General features: G+C 32.9%; 2 protein-coding genes across 3 annotated transcripts; one reads left to right on the forward strand and one right to left on the reverse strand.

Moving 5' to 3' along the window:
* LOC139783734 (fatty acyl-CoA reductase wat-like) lies at positions 1-7,178 on the forward strand. Its single transcript, XM_071722871.1, has 10 exons — positions 1-280; positions 1,975-2,114; positions 2,190-2,312; positions 2,492-2,617; positions 2,737-2,882; positions 2,959-3,068; positions 3,298-3,493; positions 5,011-5,250; positions 5,375-5,632; positions 5,715-7,178. Exons 1-10 carry the CDS (start codon positions 217-219, stop codon positions 5,803-5,805), a joined length of 1,494 nt encoding a protein of 497 aa, XP_071578972.1. The 5' UTR covers positions 1-216; the 3' UTR covers positions 5,806-7,178.
* Positions 7,179-13,201: 6,023 nt separating this feature from the next.
* On the reverse strand, positions 13,202-14,552 carry LOC139783732 (calcium and integrin-binding protein 1-like). 2 transcript variants are annotated; one of them, XM_071722870.1, is made up of 4 exons: positions 14,405-14,552; positions 14,034-14,278; positions 13,765-13,963; positions 13,202-13,685 (listed from the first exon to the last, which is right to left on the reverse strand). In XM_071722870.1, exons 2-4 carry the CDS (start codon positions 14,212-14,214, stop codon positions 13,664-13,666), a joined length of 402 nt encoding a protein of 133 aa, XP_071578971.1. In that variant the 5' UTR covers positions 14,215-14,278; positions 14,405-14,552; the 3' UTR covers positions 13,202-13,663. The 2 variants fall into 2 exon arrangements, with proteins under 2 accessions (XP_071578971.1, XP_071578970.1); XM_071722869.1 differs by lacking the exon at positions 14,405-14,552 and having other exon boundaries at positions 14,034-14,350.
* Between the last annotated feature and the right edge of the window lie 207 nt (positions 14,553-14,759).

The raw sequence follows: 14,759 nt of genomic DNA on the forward strand, positions 1-14,759 counted from the left end.
AAGAAGCCTTGAGTTCTCATTTCTCCACGGAAACGGGAGTGGAGTGGTAGCATAATCTTTAAAACTGCGAGATTTCTCCTGCAGTCTTCAGTCTTCGGAGTAACGTAGAGTCAAACAGACATTCAATCTAGGAAATTAAAAAAAATTGGATATTTATTTCTTAACCTCTATATAGTCTGTATTAACTTCACATATTTTATGAACAGTGAATAAAACATGGAAATTGAACGCAGAACACCGATACAAAGCTTTTACGCCGGACAGTCAATATTTATTACAGGTATTTAATATCCAAATATATAATTTATGTAATGAAGTAAAATGACACTTCAACAAAAAATTAGATATTTTTTTAGCACAAGAACAAAACTAATTGTTTCCGGTAATTGTTTAAACGCTAAATACGATTCTGTATGCAAATTGCTCTCTCACGTTACAATTTTGAGAAATTTTGCAGTTAAAGTTGCAACTATATATTTTAATGTATTTTCATAAGAAACGATTATCCTCTCGTTCTCGTGCCCGAAAAAAAGAATTTTTTTGTTAAACAATGTTATTATAGTGACAACGAAAATTTATGTAGGAGGTTGTACGTTAGAATAGATAATTCAATTAATGCAAAACTGTTGTTTATGTTAGTATCGTTCATTCTTTAAAAATTTTTTCGAAATACAAATGTTACTTAAAAATATTTTGTAAAAAGAATTAGATAGAAACGTTTGGAAATAAATAAAATTAATAAAAAAACTAAAAGAAATTATTAATATTTAATATTTAAAAACTTTATGTTGTAAAAAATTTGAGGGTTTGGAGTCATAAAATACTGCGGGAGTGACGAACCGTGGGGTCCTTATCTCTGTTGACACACACACACACACACACACACACACACACACACACACACACACACACACACGCACACACACACACACACACGCACACACACACACACGCACACACACACACACACGCACGCACGCACACACACACACACACACACACACACACACACACACACACACAAGCACCTGTACACCCACCTTAATCGTAAGTAGCATTATACATCAACATCGACGTGGACTGTACCCGCACTAATATGAAAAGTCCAACTTTGGGGTGCTGTATCTCGAAAACTACCCGTGATCGGACCTTGGGGCTATTGACACTTTTGTTCTACGTGTTGAGAACTACCACATATCAAATTTTCAGAAAAATTAGCCGAAAGCCATTTCCCATAAGGATTCTGCGGGGTCCTTTCTGTAACTGCTCAAAATTGCGACATGATAGAACAATTTGGCAAGCGGGATCGTATTCAGCGTTTTTGTTCTTGTGCTTTTTTTATTGAACACTGTAATATTTTTCAGATTGATGCTATTTAATGTTCAATATTCTTAAAATGTCTTTGAAGCTAGTATTTGACTATTATTTGTTCTTCCTCAGAATATCCTGCCAAAGGATATCCTGAGGATTAAATTGAGATGTCCACAAAATTTTAATTATATTCATTTTGGATGTTAATCTTGAATTTTCAAAGGGCATTTTCAAAGAACATTTTATGCTATCTGGTACATATACTGATACAGGGTGTCATGTAAATAATATACAGACCAGTGTTCGTGAGCAGGTAGAGCGGGTAAAACTGAATCAAAAAGTCCTTTACGTTTTGTAAGTTTTTCAATAATTAATGAGAAATTAATTAATAAGATAACGCGAATCAGGATACGTCCGTGCGATTCGACGAGAAGCTGCAGCTCAACGTTCACGTTGTTAGGCGCGTGGCGAGGCATTGCCATTGGGAGGAGCGCTAAGTAAATAACAACGGCTATACATAAACCACATTTGTGAACAGCCATTGTTATTTATTAAGCTTTCGCTAATATTTCGCGTGTAGCAACGTGATACCCTGTATATATACATACACGTACGTACATACATAAATGTATATCACTTTGTTATTTTGTTTTATATATATAGGCGGTACTGGTTTTGTTGGAAAAGTCTTGATTGAGAAACTGTTACGAAGTTGCCCCGATATTTCAATGATATATCTGCTAATACGTTCGAAAAGAGACAAATGTCCCAAAAGCCGACTGGATGAAATGTTTAAGAAACCTGTGAGTATCTCGAAAACGACATCGAAACATGATGTACATTTGTAAATGATCGTTATTCAAATATGTAATCCATAGCTTTTTGACCGAGTAAAAAAAGAAGTACCCAATTTCCGCAAAAAAATCGTACCGATTATAGGCAATCTTGTCACAGAAGACTTTGGATTGTCAGAAAGTGACAATAACACTCTGATAAATCAGGTAATTAATTCCGATTACTCATTATTATATCGCCTATACTACTACATTCTAATACAATAAAAAAGTATTGCATATTTAAAGAAGCACATATATTTTACATATATCTAATTATAATTATCGATGCAATTAGAAATAAATTCTGTATCTTTTTCTACTTAAAGCATGTATATTTATTACAGGTATCCATAATTTTTCACTTAGCAGCAAACGTACGGTTCAACGAGAACATCAAAAGTTCTACGATAATAAATGTTAATGCTACCGCTACCATCTTAAAACTTGCAAAGCACATGCCAAATTTAAAAGTAATTCCTTTATTTAATATGTGTTTTAGTAATAATACTAGGCAAAAATTATTTATATTTTGCAATTTTCATTAATTTTAAGAAAGAAACATTAATTACGCTTGACGTTTACCTTGCAGTCGTTTATTCACGTGTCAACAGCTTATGCGAACTGTCATGTAAAACATATTGAAGAGCGATTCTACTCGTATCCCATTAATCACAAAGACCTTATCATGTTCACACGTTACTTAAACGAAAACGTAATTGAGGAAAAAATATCTAGGTAATCCTTTGATGCTCAATATAATAAAATAATTTATTATATATTAATAAAGACAGATAAACTATTGTTTGACTAGAATCATTTCACGGTGGCCGAATACATATACATTCACGAAAGCGATTGCGGAAGACCTTCTTAGAGACGAGAGCAGAGACTTGCCAGTAGGAATATTTCGACCTGCAATAGGTAACAGAACAATTATAAAAACTAGCAGTTTTATTGCTAAATAATTTATTAAATAACATTTATATTTAATAATTTTCAACTGCTTTGCATAATTATGTGCTGCGAAATTCTACAATTGTAATATAATAATAAACAATCGCGGATGTGTGTGCGCGCGCGCTCGTTTAGCAAACAATAAGTTTGATTCATGTGAATCTACATAACAAGGAATAATTAAGATTTTTTTCAGTTTTATCTAGCGCCAATGAACCTTGTGTCGGATGGATGGAGAATATGTTTGGGCCACTAGGCATTATGGTACCTTCGCTACTTGGAATCACAAGATTTTATCATTATAATCCCGATTTCAGAGCAGATATAGTGCCCGTTGATTTTACAGTAAATGCATTAATCGCTAGCTCATGGGAAGTCTTTAATCAATTCAGGTATGATCAGGTGTTTGACCAACATATTCATCTCCGTAGCTAATTTACAAGAAATTTTATTTCTATTATTTTGAACATTGTCATCAGATAATGGCATAACAATGGGTCAACTTCATAAATTGTTTAGATTATTTTTTAGACATGATTTTTAATGACTTATTATATATTAAAATTATTTCTTAATGCTTGTAGGGGAGAGTTGGATATTACCGCGCGGTTGACAATTCCGCGCCACTGTTTAACTCAATAACTATTTGTATTACGCGCCTACAATGATCTTAATATCATAGACTAACACGGAATACCCCCCGCGAATGCGCTGTCAGTTCGTTCCGGCCGTCCATGTGAAAACACTGCGCTCTGCAAGATTTTCTGCTTATTCACTGTAATTTTGCTGGTAGTTTCGATAAGAGATGAGTAATATAATATTTACATTACAGAATTAAATTTGACGCATTTGATAGGCTAAAACACTATAAAATTAGGTTGCAAAATGATTTTAGAAACACGCGTTTCTTTTCTATATATTTTAAGGTTGTAAAGTGAAATGATTGAGTTTGATAATTTCGCGCCTAAAGTTGAAATTTTGAGACTGATTGAATTTTGGAGACTGATAAGATTTTAAAGTTGTTTTTGTAATTCATAGACAATAGGTATAACGATAACTGTGTGTTAAGAGTTACCAAGACTGTTTAGTTTACAATGTAAGGTGCTTACAGAAAAAATCGTTGCTTAAGTTTTGATTTGAATTTATAATGATCGTTATTTGTTAATACATTCACTTATTTTTATATGTAGGTACCTACTAGACGATATTAATGCATAAATATAAAAAAACATTTTGTTATTGTGTTCTACTTCATGTCACTGGCTGAAGCCAGAGTAATTTTTATAGGCACGATATTATCAGACCAGTTCGGTAATACCGTGTTTTCTCATTTTTTGGAAAATTGTTAATATTTTAGTTTGTGTTTAACTTTGAAGATTATTACTATTATATATGGATAGCCAAATAAATTACCTATCTAAAACTGCACATTTTGTTTTTTTTGAAACATTTCTAAGCTTAGATATACGCTTCAATTCTTAGGGGCTCGGTAATATCCAACTCTCCCCTAACAAATTAACATCATGGAGGTATAACAATTAAAAATGAAAGTTAATAGACCGAAAAAGTAAAAGAATTAGTATTCAGTTGCTATTATCATTTAACTGTCTGGAAAATCGCAAATATTTTATAATAAAACTGTTTCAAAGTACTGTTTGAGGGGGAGGGGAAGGCATATTTTTAAAAAGCATGAAATACTCAGACGGATATGTGTATTTCAATAAGTTATAGTTACTTACAATTAGGTATTATCGTATTCACACACACACACACACACACACACACACACACACACACACACACACACACACACACACACAAAAGTATTAGCATATGATTATAAATGACTCTGATGTGTAAAAAAGTATAATGTACAACATAATTATGTTTAAATGGATTTATCTTGTAGGAAAGGCAAGGATACATTAATTTATAATTTTGTGTCACCAGTTGATGGACCTACGTGGCATAAATATGCTTATACACTTTTTGACATAAATAAGATGTACCCTCTACATAATGCCATATATTTCCCCTCACAATTTTACTTTCAACGTAAAATACCATTCAGAATTTGCGTTTGGCTCGGTCATTTCCTTCCGGCTTTACTTATAGATGCTATAAACATCTGTATGAATCGTAACCCAAGGTATCACGTAGATTTAAATATTGTTTCTATTAATTGATGTATATATCTCATAGTTTGTATCAAGACCAAATAAAATTTTATCTTTATAATGTAAAAAATTATAATAGTTTTATATGTGTTTCAGAATGTGGAAATTATGTAAGAAGGTCGACAAATTTTCCAACGCGATCCAACCATTTTGCAACAATGAATGGAATTATTCCACTGACAATGTTCAAGCGATGTGGAGTCATCTCAGTGAAGATGATCAGCAATTATTTAATTTCAGCATGGTTGGATTTGACTGGACAAAATATTTAATTGATCATTATATGGGTTTACGACTTTATTTATTAAATGAAGATGACAGTAGTTTACAAATCAGTCGTATCAAGTATAGGAGGTAACAGATCTTTTTTAATTTTTGATTAATTTTGTTAGTTTAAGTTTAGTTTTTTTATTGATAAAGAAATCTTTAATTTTAGATTTTATTGGATTCATCAAACGTTGAAAATTGTTTTTATCTTTGCCGTTTTTTGGATTATCTGGATCGTATTTACAATTATATGTACATAACTTTTACATGTTCGTTTTACATGTACCTATATATGAGATTTTTTTATGACACATATTATTCGAGCACCCTGTATATATATGGAAGGGTAAAAGTCATAGTGGTGTAAGTCAAATTTTTTTAAATTTTTTCTCGCGTGCATAGATGCAATCTGTACAATATATAAATTGCATCTATGTATACGAAAGAATATTTTTAAAAATTTGACTTGCACCACTGTGGTTTTTACCCCTCCATATTATCACTGTATTGCTATCATTATATTTTTATCTCAATTGCGTAATAATAATAATAATAATAATAATAACGTGATAAACACAATGAAACGCTGCCATGTTATTAAGGATGTTTCACGTATAGCTATATGTAGTATAATTTTGTTTTCTTGATTAAACAGTGTAAAGCTAGTCTGAGAAATGACTCATAAACAACATGTTATCATTGGGACAGGAAAAGCGTAAAAATCGCAATTTTGTCCCATTTTTGTACTTGATATTGTTTAAATAAATCATTAAAAATTTGAAAAACAAAATATTAACAGAAAAACTTAAGAAACCATAATTGCATTCTCGATGTCATAAAAGTGTACCATAAAAATTTTATTCATTTTTACTGTACAGGAGCAGAGATACATATTATGATATTTACATGGAAAGTATATCTATATATATATATATATATATACAATTTCTGTAACTTTTAAAGCAAATATCTCAGAAACGGGTCAGACAATCGATCGCAAATTTAACACAGGTTTTTGGGGTATATAAGTGCACAATCTCTGTAAGTTTCAGCTTTATCCCTCTATTTTGATATAAGCGATATACATCCTTAATAGCTCTACATATAATGTGTAAATTTAAAATAATTTCCACAATTTTTTTATATTATTCTAACAATTTTAACACTATTTTTTAGTATCAAAATTCTCATATAACTCTTTTACAACGAATTCAGTTAGACGCACTAGTGCATAATTAAAGCCGTGATATACTGATCTAGTCTAACATTAATTGTAAAATAAAATGCAAATATCTCCAATAACAAAATTCGTATTTTTTAAATATAGCATAAGGTGTATTCAAAATTTCGTTGTTTATCTCGTATACATATTTTATGTTAAATACACATTTTTACTTTGATTTGTGTATGACGGCTTTATAATGCACCAATCCGCACTCGCAATTAGTGCGCACTAGTTCGTCCAACCGAATTCGCCATTAGATACAAAATATACAGTGCAACAATATAGATATATAAAAGGAGCAATTTTTTTGTAGTTAATATATTGAAACACTGACATTATTGTATAATTGTATTGTGGTAAAAATTGTTTACATGTATTAAAATATATGTATGACCTCATTAACCTTTAGATTGCCGGCATTTTTTTATTAAAATAGTGTCCTTTTTTTCCCAAATGTATCTATATAAATAACATACACATGGCGCAGAATGTTGAGATTTGTTCGGAGCCACAAAAGTGGCTTCCGCGGCAGGAAGCATACGGTCAAATAAAAGAAATTTTTTTTCTCAAATATATTGCATTTGGGGGTTTTTGCTGAGTGTATTTGAGGGTGTCGCTGATTCCAATTTTGACCTTAGATTTATGAAATTTCCAGTCTAAGTGCAGTATTGACATGAATGAATATGCTCATGCAGAGGACGTGGGTATGCTCATGCCTTCGTGGACAATACTACAATAAACATGTATAATGTACAGTCGTCGGCAATGAATGGAACAACTCAGTGTGTGTATTAATACACTTAGTATTTATTAAATATCACTAACTTATGATCACACTCAAGAGCCACAAAATATTATGTAAGTTGGCAACTGAGTTTTAACATCTAAATCGGATTTTTTACAAGTGCATACTGTGCATAAGTCGACAAATAATATGCAGCCACTTAAAACCAACGACGTTATGATGATTTTCATTTTAGACATCTGTTAAAACGGTTCATTTTTATAAAAACTGTGAAAACGATCTTTTCTTGTTCAGAAGAAAGAAACAAAAATTCGGCATTAGATGCAACTTTCAGCGCAACTTTCGTATCGACGTCAACTGTAGCCTCCTTAGCGCTCGCGTTGAAGACAACGAACCGAAACCGAAGGACGCGCGCAAAGGCCATTGCACGTAACAAAGTTTTAGTCATAATCGTAAGGCCGTAAGAAAGTAGACCAATCACAGTCGATTATTCTCCTTGAGCTCGAAGAATAATCGAGTGTGATTGGTCTATTTTCTTACGGCCTTACGATTATTACTAAAACTTTGTTACGCGCAATGGCCTTAACTAATAATAAGGATGAATTCTGATGGAGAAAAAAATAGCGGGACGGAATCGTAACGGGAAAGAGATATAGCGGGGAGTTAGCCAATCAGATTAATTCCGTTTTAATTTTGTTCCACTTTTTCGTGGTCGTGTTCCGTTTCTCTATGGCAAACATTTTACGCATAGACCTTATATCTATAAGATCTATGATTTTACGGAATTAAAACGGAATTACTCTGACTAGCTAACTCTCCACTATACTACATCTTTTTTCCATTACTTTTCCGTTGAAAGTCAAACTTTGCATGTTCTTTTAGCGTTATTTTAAAAATATATTTTTATATTTTTTAAGTAACAAAAATGCTTTTCTTTTCTATATTATATTTTGATGGTCACTATAGGAGGAGGTATAAATGTAAAATGATGGACGGTGTGAATGATTCTAGCTGTTCTATAGGTATCTGAAACGCAAAAACCAAAAATTTTCTTATTCGAGAGAGGTGTGGCTATCGTTTAAAAGAATATGCAAAGCTTAACTTTGTTCGGTTTTTGCGTTTTCCTACAAAAAATTCCTTGAAAAATTTCCGCGCTGAACGGTGTCCGCGTTTTAGATGGAGCCTAGATAGGCCAGTCATTAAAGACAATCAATTCACTTTAATTACAAAAGTTTTCAAATTTTGATGGAATATTGGGTGAGTTGAAATAACAATAAATCTCATTTTGCAACCATCCCCGAGGTCCGGAACATGCTAAATATTGCAAAAAACGTTAATTTATTATAACTTTGCGAAAAAAAATTGCAAATCCTGCAAACTTAAAGCAATGTCTATTGTAATATTTTCCGCAACGTATTAGATTTGCAACCTATTTCGAGGCGCGCAACATTGAAATTTTTTATAAAATAACGTTTTTGTTTGTAACTTGGAGGAAAAAATTGCAAAAGTGCTGCAAACCGATAGAATAACTTTTACAACTGCCCCGAACAGCTGTACCAATTTGCTACCTTCTATGTTACACGCAACATATTTTTTTTTAAATCAATGATGGAACAATTGTTTATTCAGTCGTAATTTTGCCAAAAGTTGCAAAAGTTTTGCAAATTGGTTGCAAACGTTGAGATTATTTTTCGTCACAAGCTGTTAAGTTTGCAACCTCGGACAAGGTCCGCAACCTTGAAAAATTAGTAACAATTATTATTTTGCACTTTTTACAAGCGTAAAAAAATTGCAAAAGTTTTGCAAATTTTACGGAGTGCTTCAAATGTCTTCCCCTATCCGAATATAAATTTGCAACCCTCTACTAGTTACGCAAATTATTGCAACTTATTAATGACTAATTTTGTGTTACAAAATTAATGTAAAAGTGTTGCAAATTCAGGGAAACAAATTAAAAATACATTTACACATAATGTCGAATTTGCAACCTTCTATCTGTCACGAAAAATATTCAAATCAAATATATTTTTCTTTACTTTTCGATGATTGTATTAATGTACTGAGTATTTATTGATGGAATGTGAGTTAAGGAGATCGAATACAATATTTTGACTCCGACGATTGTTACATTTAGAAAGTTTTGAAGAGTTAGGAAAATGATGATTTCTTTATTCAAAATACAACTACTTTACGATTTTTGCAGAATTGAAAAAGGGAACAAGACACTCTCGAGTTCTAAGTTTTCCCAAATGCAACAATCTGTAACTAAAAGTACTATGCAATTGTTTTATTGTAGTTAAAATAAAATTTCGAGCATAACACATAAAAATCACTATAGTTATGAGAGTTTTCGTCTCTTACTGCCAGAAGGTCCAGGATTGTCAGAAACGTTCATCTCCGCATTCTCAGGGTAAATTTCTCTAAATTTCTGATGCACTCTCACATTTTTCAGTCCGACAATAAGAGCTGCCTTCCCGTCCTGTCTTTTTTCACTACTATTAATTAAAGAACTGATACCTATAATGATTTTTAAATATATTTAACGCAAAATATTTTTTGAAGGTACATTAGTATATTTTAATCTTAAAATTATTTCGTAATGTCTTATAAATTTAAGAAATTTTTATTTGCTTAACTGATACCTTTTTCTTTAACGTCGTCAATAGCTCCACTTTATAAATTATTACCGCAAATAAGACAAACATCTTCGTTTTCCATAATTAATTTATAAGCACGATGCTGTCAAACGATGCTGCTCGTGTAACGTTTTCTTACGTGAATCAAGAGACACGGTAGTGTCTCGTGCCAAGTACACGCGGAGCGAGACCGACCGTGACTCTTTTACGCGACGCGACGGGTTGCGAGTACCCAAGATGTTGAGATCTCGATAACGAGTGAACGGATCAAGTTCTAAGTAGGCTTGATCGATAGCTTGGGGTCGACTTTGGGGGGGTATCTCCTATAATATTTTCCGCTACGTGCCCTACGAGCGGAGATATTGTGACGCAAAGTCCAAATGTGAAAATTTTTTATTAAGATACGTCTACGTCAACGCTCTCAATTCAATATAACATATATATATAATAAGAGGGAAATGTCACTTTCACTTTTTCGACGCTGGCGGCGCAGGTATCGCCAGTTTCGATATCGCGCGCGTATTTCGATCGATCTATATAGTGCGTTCGAAAATAGGTTCGGCTGGTGTTGGGAAAAATAATAAAGTTGGCAGTATTGAGAATTCCCAACACTGCGTTCGTTTTCTCCCAACTGGGAAACGTTGGAGAATGATAGAATGGGGGCAACTAGTGCAGATATTTATTTGTATCGGTCTCAACGCCTTTTGTCAAACATAACCTATTGCTAGTACTGAGACCCGATTCTGAAACGCATACGAAAAATTTTCGTATACGAAAATAACGCCGTGTGAATATTGATTAGTGTATACTGCTTAGATCGTAAATTATACACCAATCAGTGGACCGTGCAACGTTATTTACATATACGAAAATTTTTCATATGACTGAAAGAATCGAGTCCCTGGTCAGTATCGGTCTTTTTCTTGTCATATAATTTTGTACGTTGTTTTATTGCGTCTCCGGCTATCCTCTATGTTCACACAGCGTTATTTTCGTATACGAAAATTTTTCGTATGCGTTTCAGAATCGGGCCTCAGTACTAGCAATAGGTTATGTTTCACAAAAGGCGTTGAGACCACCGCCGTAGAGTTAGCAGACAAATTGAATATTTTTGAATTATTCTTTTTCATATAATTTGGGAATCATTTGGGGAAGTTTGGGAAAATTGTTTAAACATTTGGGAAAGAATAGATTTTTTGTTATTAACAAAATTTATCGAGCGTCAAGTTAGCAGATAGCGACTATGTTTAATGTTTATTATAAATGGAATCGATTGGAAATCATTTGGGGATGACATCTTCATTGTAATTTTTATTTGGGAAAAGTCGCTTTTTTGTAATTTAAATAAATTTTTGTATTAATGTTCTTTTTCGCTGCACTTCTGCACTAGTACAACAAGTGAACTTATTGCACTAGTTTAGAAGTGTAGCGAAAAAGAACAGACCATTATCGGCAGTAGTGTGAAAATTCGACATGACAACATACTCCGAAAAGAAAATTTGTATGTACATGTTATTTTCTTCATATATACCTACGTGTATTCACTTAATGAACACATATATATATATGTGTATCTCTACATATATATTTATGTAATTTTTAAGATTATATATAAACTGCAATAATTAATTAAGTTTAAAATGTTTTATCGTGAAGAGGTTAGTATTCATATTTAACATACTATTTGAGGAATATTTCTTGACGGGAAAGCAATTCGTGTTAATTTATAAAATATACCCACACAGCACAGGTAGATACTGAGAATGTTCTCAGTATATCACAAACGTAGATTGTGTATATCCTGTTGATATTCGAAATACGTCTATGATATTTTGAGAACGTACTGAGGATGTTCTAATGTCTGCCCTAAAAGCTTACTCAGTATATACTGAGAATATTTCTTGGTATATTGTGAGTATATTAAAAAAATATTTTGATCACATTACCAGGATCTACTAGAAAATATTTTGCTTGTTAACAAACCAAACAAATAATTTTGTTGCGTTAATGCAAACAAATTTTTGAATTTTGCTCTCTGTCGACTCTTACCGAAGAAAGTTTAATATAATGCCCTGCAAAGCAGGTATAAACGAAGGCCCCGGATGAGGAGCACACTTCGTAAACAAAAAGGGTTATGTCAGAGGCCCTGCTGGTGAGCACGTCCTGACTGGCGAACTTGAGAACGCTGGAGAAACCCTGCCGAGCTGCCCTAGATATAGGAGTCGATGTTGAATCTTAATTACGCGAAAGAATACTGGCGATGCGCCGCGTAGCGGGCGCGAGCCAAACTCTCCTGCCGCGCGAGCTCGCGCTGCCGCCCGCGTGATAAATTTCGAATATTGTTAAAATATCAGTAAAATAATATACTATTCTGATAAATTTAGCATATCCTGAAAATATTCCATAAATAGACCGAATATTACTGATAAATTTCGAATATTCTTAAAATATCAGTAAAATAATATACTGCAAAATATATTATAGAGATATTATCAGTATATCTTGTACATCTATAGTATATTGAGTATTAATTCAGTATATACGAATGATATAATGTGCTGTGTGGGTATACGTATGTTCACTTAATGGACACATACTACGTTTACGCGAGCGTTACTTCTGCAGTAACTTACGATAATTCACTCGTTTACGCGGAGTAAATTATCGTAAGTTACTACAAAATCCCGTTTACACAAAGGAATTATCGTAATTATTATACGCGACTGAATTCCATGAATATTGTGGTGAATTATCGTTTTTATATAATATCAAATGGGATATCGTTACAATACACAGGATGTTGTAACAGTGGATTGGTGATTTTTGTAATAAAGTAAATAAGCAAAAAACTAGATAGCTTTTTAGCATTATTATTATTTATAAGACAAGAGATGTTATATAGTTTTTTATTATAATATATAGACAAGATCATAAATATATACTGTCAAAACTAAATTTTGAAATAATATATTTCAATACGGGTATGTATTTTTTAAATGCGCTTATTAAATATACCTGTGGAAGTTTATACTGAAAATGAATTTTCTGTCTTCCAACTGGAGCAAGTTGACATGATGACTTCACTACGTCAAACTTGGGCATTTATTCAACTTCATTACATAAGGTATATCTTTTAAAAATCCTTGTATACTGGTCGAGAAGAGACGTGATTTCTCTTCGTTAAATTGGAGCGTCATATATATGTTTTAATAATATCACTGTGTTTGGCAGTTTAGTTATAGCATTATATGATATTTTTAAACTAAGAGATCTATATTCGTGGTTACGTGGTCCTACTATAATCTTACAAATAAATAAGCTCGATAAAAAATTAAAAAAAAGATCAAGATCTGACTTAGACCAAATTATAGAGCCCTGGCACATTCAGCAAACGTTGATCATGATTTTTCCTTTTTCCAAAGTATGCATTAGGCCCATGTCTGCTATTATAATGAAATGTCGATTAATGTTCAGTCTTTCATGGGCGAGTTCGTCATTAACGACATTCACTTTTATAAACGAATACGAAAACTCCTGCAAAAAGATTTTGACGTTACTGGCGAATGCGAGTAAAATTATTACTTTATAATTGTGATCTGGCGAAGCGTCTTACTTAGAAAAGTCGCTGCTCTTCTCTATAATATGCTCGAACTCGGCGAAGCTGAGTGCTCCGTCATCATCCAGATCAGCTTCGTCAAGGATATACTGAAGAAGCTGTTGCATGTCGCTATCGTTCAATCTCTGGGGCGCGGTTAATCTGTCGACCACTTGTCGTAAGTCTCCCACACCGAGGATATCGTCACCATCGAAATCTTCGTAAATAAGATTTTGTCACCAAAAAGAGGATTTCAGAACATCGTGAATAATTAACTGGCGGCTTACCGAATACTCTAAATGCGTGCTCAGCCTTCACAGCCTTTGGAGCAGCATCGCTGAATACAGACATCATGTCCAGAAAATCTTCGAAGGTACAGTCGCCATCCTGACTAGACCTGAAGACCTTACAGATCTTGTCGTCGAAAGGATTCACTCTCAATTCGGGATACTGCAAGATCTTGGACATTGGCTTAGCATTCTTGTTGTGTCCAACTTTCTCTGGAGCAAGCTCCTTGAATTTTTGATGTGCACTATTCAAGAAAGAGTAAATACAATTTTGCATATATAATAATTAACAGTCTAGTCCAATAAGCTAAATTATATGAGGAAATTTATGCTCAATAGACAAAAATATCAATCTTGTTGATAGTACTCACTGTAAGACTTCCTTCTTAGTGAAATACGTCAAATCCTATCAACAAAATGAAGAAAATAACATCTACAAATTTTCTTTTCGGAGTATGTTGTCATGTCGAATTTTCACACTACTGCCGATAATGGTCTGTTCTTTTTCGCTACACTTCTAAACTAGTGCAATAAGTTCACTTGTTGTACTAGTGTAGAAGTGCAGCGAAAAAGAACATTAATACAAAGATTTATTTAAATTACAAAAAAGCGACTTTTCCCAAATAAAAATTACAATGAAGATGTCATCCCCAAATGATTTCCAAACGATTCCATTTATAATAAACATTAAACATAGTCGCTATCTGCTAACTTGACGCTCGATAA

Source organism: Temnothorax nylanderi, unplaced genomic scaffold (assembly GCF_030848795.1).
Source record: "Temnothorax nylanderi isolate EJ_2023f unplaced genomic scaffold, tnyl_v1.0 TNYL_tig0536_pilon, whole genome shotgun sequence".
NCBI lineage: Eukaryota > Metazoa > Arthropoda > Insecta > Hymenoptera > Formicidae > Temnothorax > Temnothorax nylanderi.

Bases quoted from the DNA above. Each gene is read 5' to 3' on its own strand.
- LOC139783734 (XM_071722871.1), top strand. From the start codon at position 217: ATGGAAATTGAACGCAGAACACCGATACAAAGCTTTTACGCCGGACAG. The intron at 5,251-5,374 runs GTATCACGTAGA...TATGTGTTTCAG, and splicing joins TGTATGAATCGTAACCCAAG to AATGTGGAAATTATGTAAGA. The intron at 5,633-5,714 runs GTAACAGATCTT...CTTTAATTTTAG, and splicing joins AGTCGTATCAAGTATAGGAG to ATTTTATTGGATTCATCAAA.
- LOC139783732 (XM_071722869.1), bottom strand. From the start codon at position 14,310: ATGCAAAATTGTATTTACTCTTTCTTGAATAGTGCACATCAAAAATTC. The intron at 13,964-14,033 runs GTAAGCCGCCAG...TTATTTACGAAG, and splicing joins GCACGCATTTAGAGTATTCG to ATTTCGATGGTGACGATATC. The intron at 13,686-13,764 runs GTAAGACGCTTC...ATCTTTTTGCAG, and splicing joins AAGAGCAGCGACTTTTCTAA to GAGTTTTCGTATTCGTTTAT.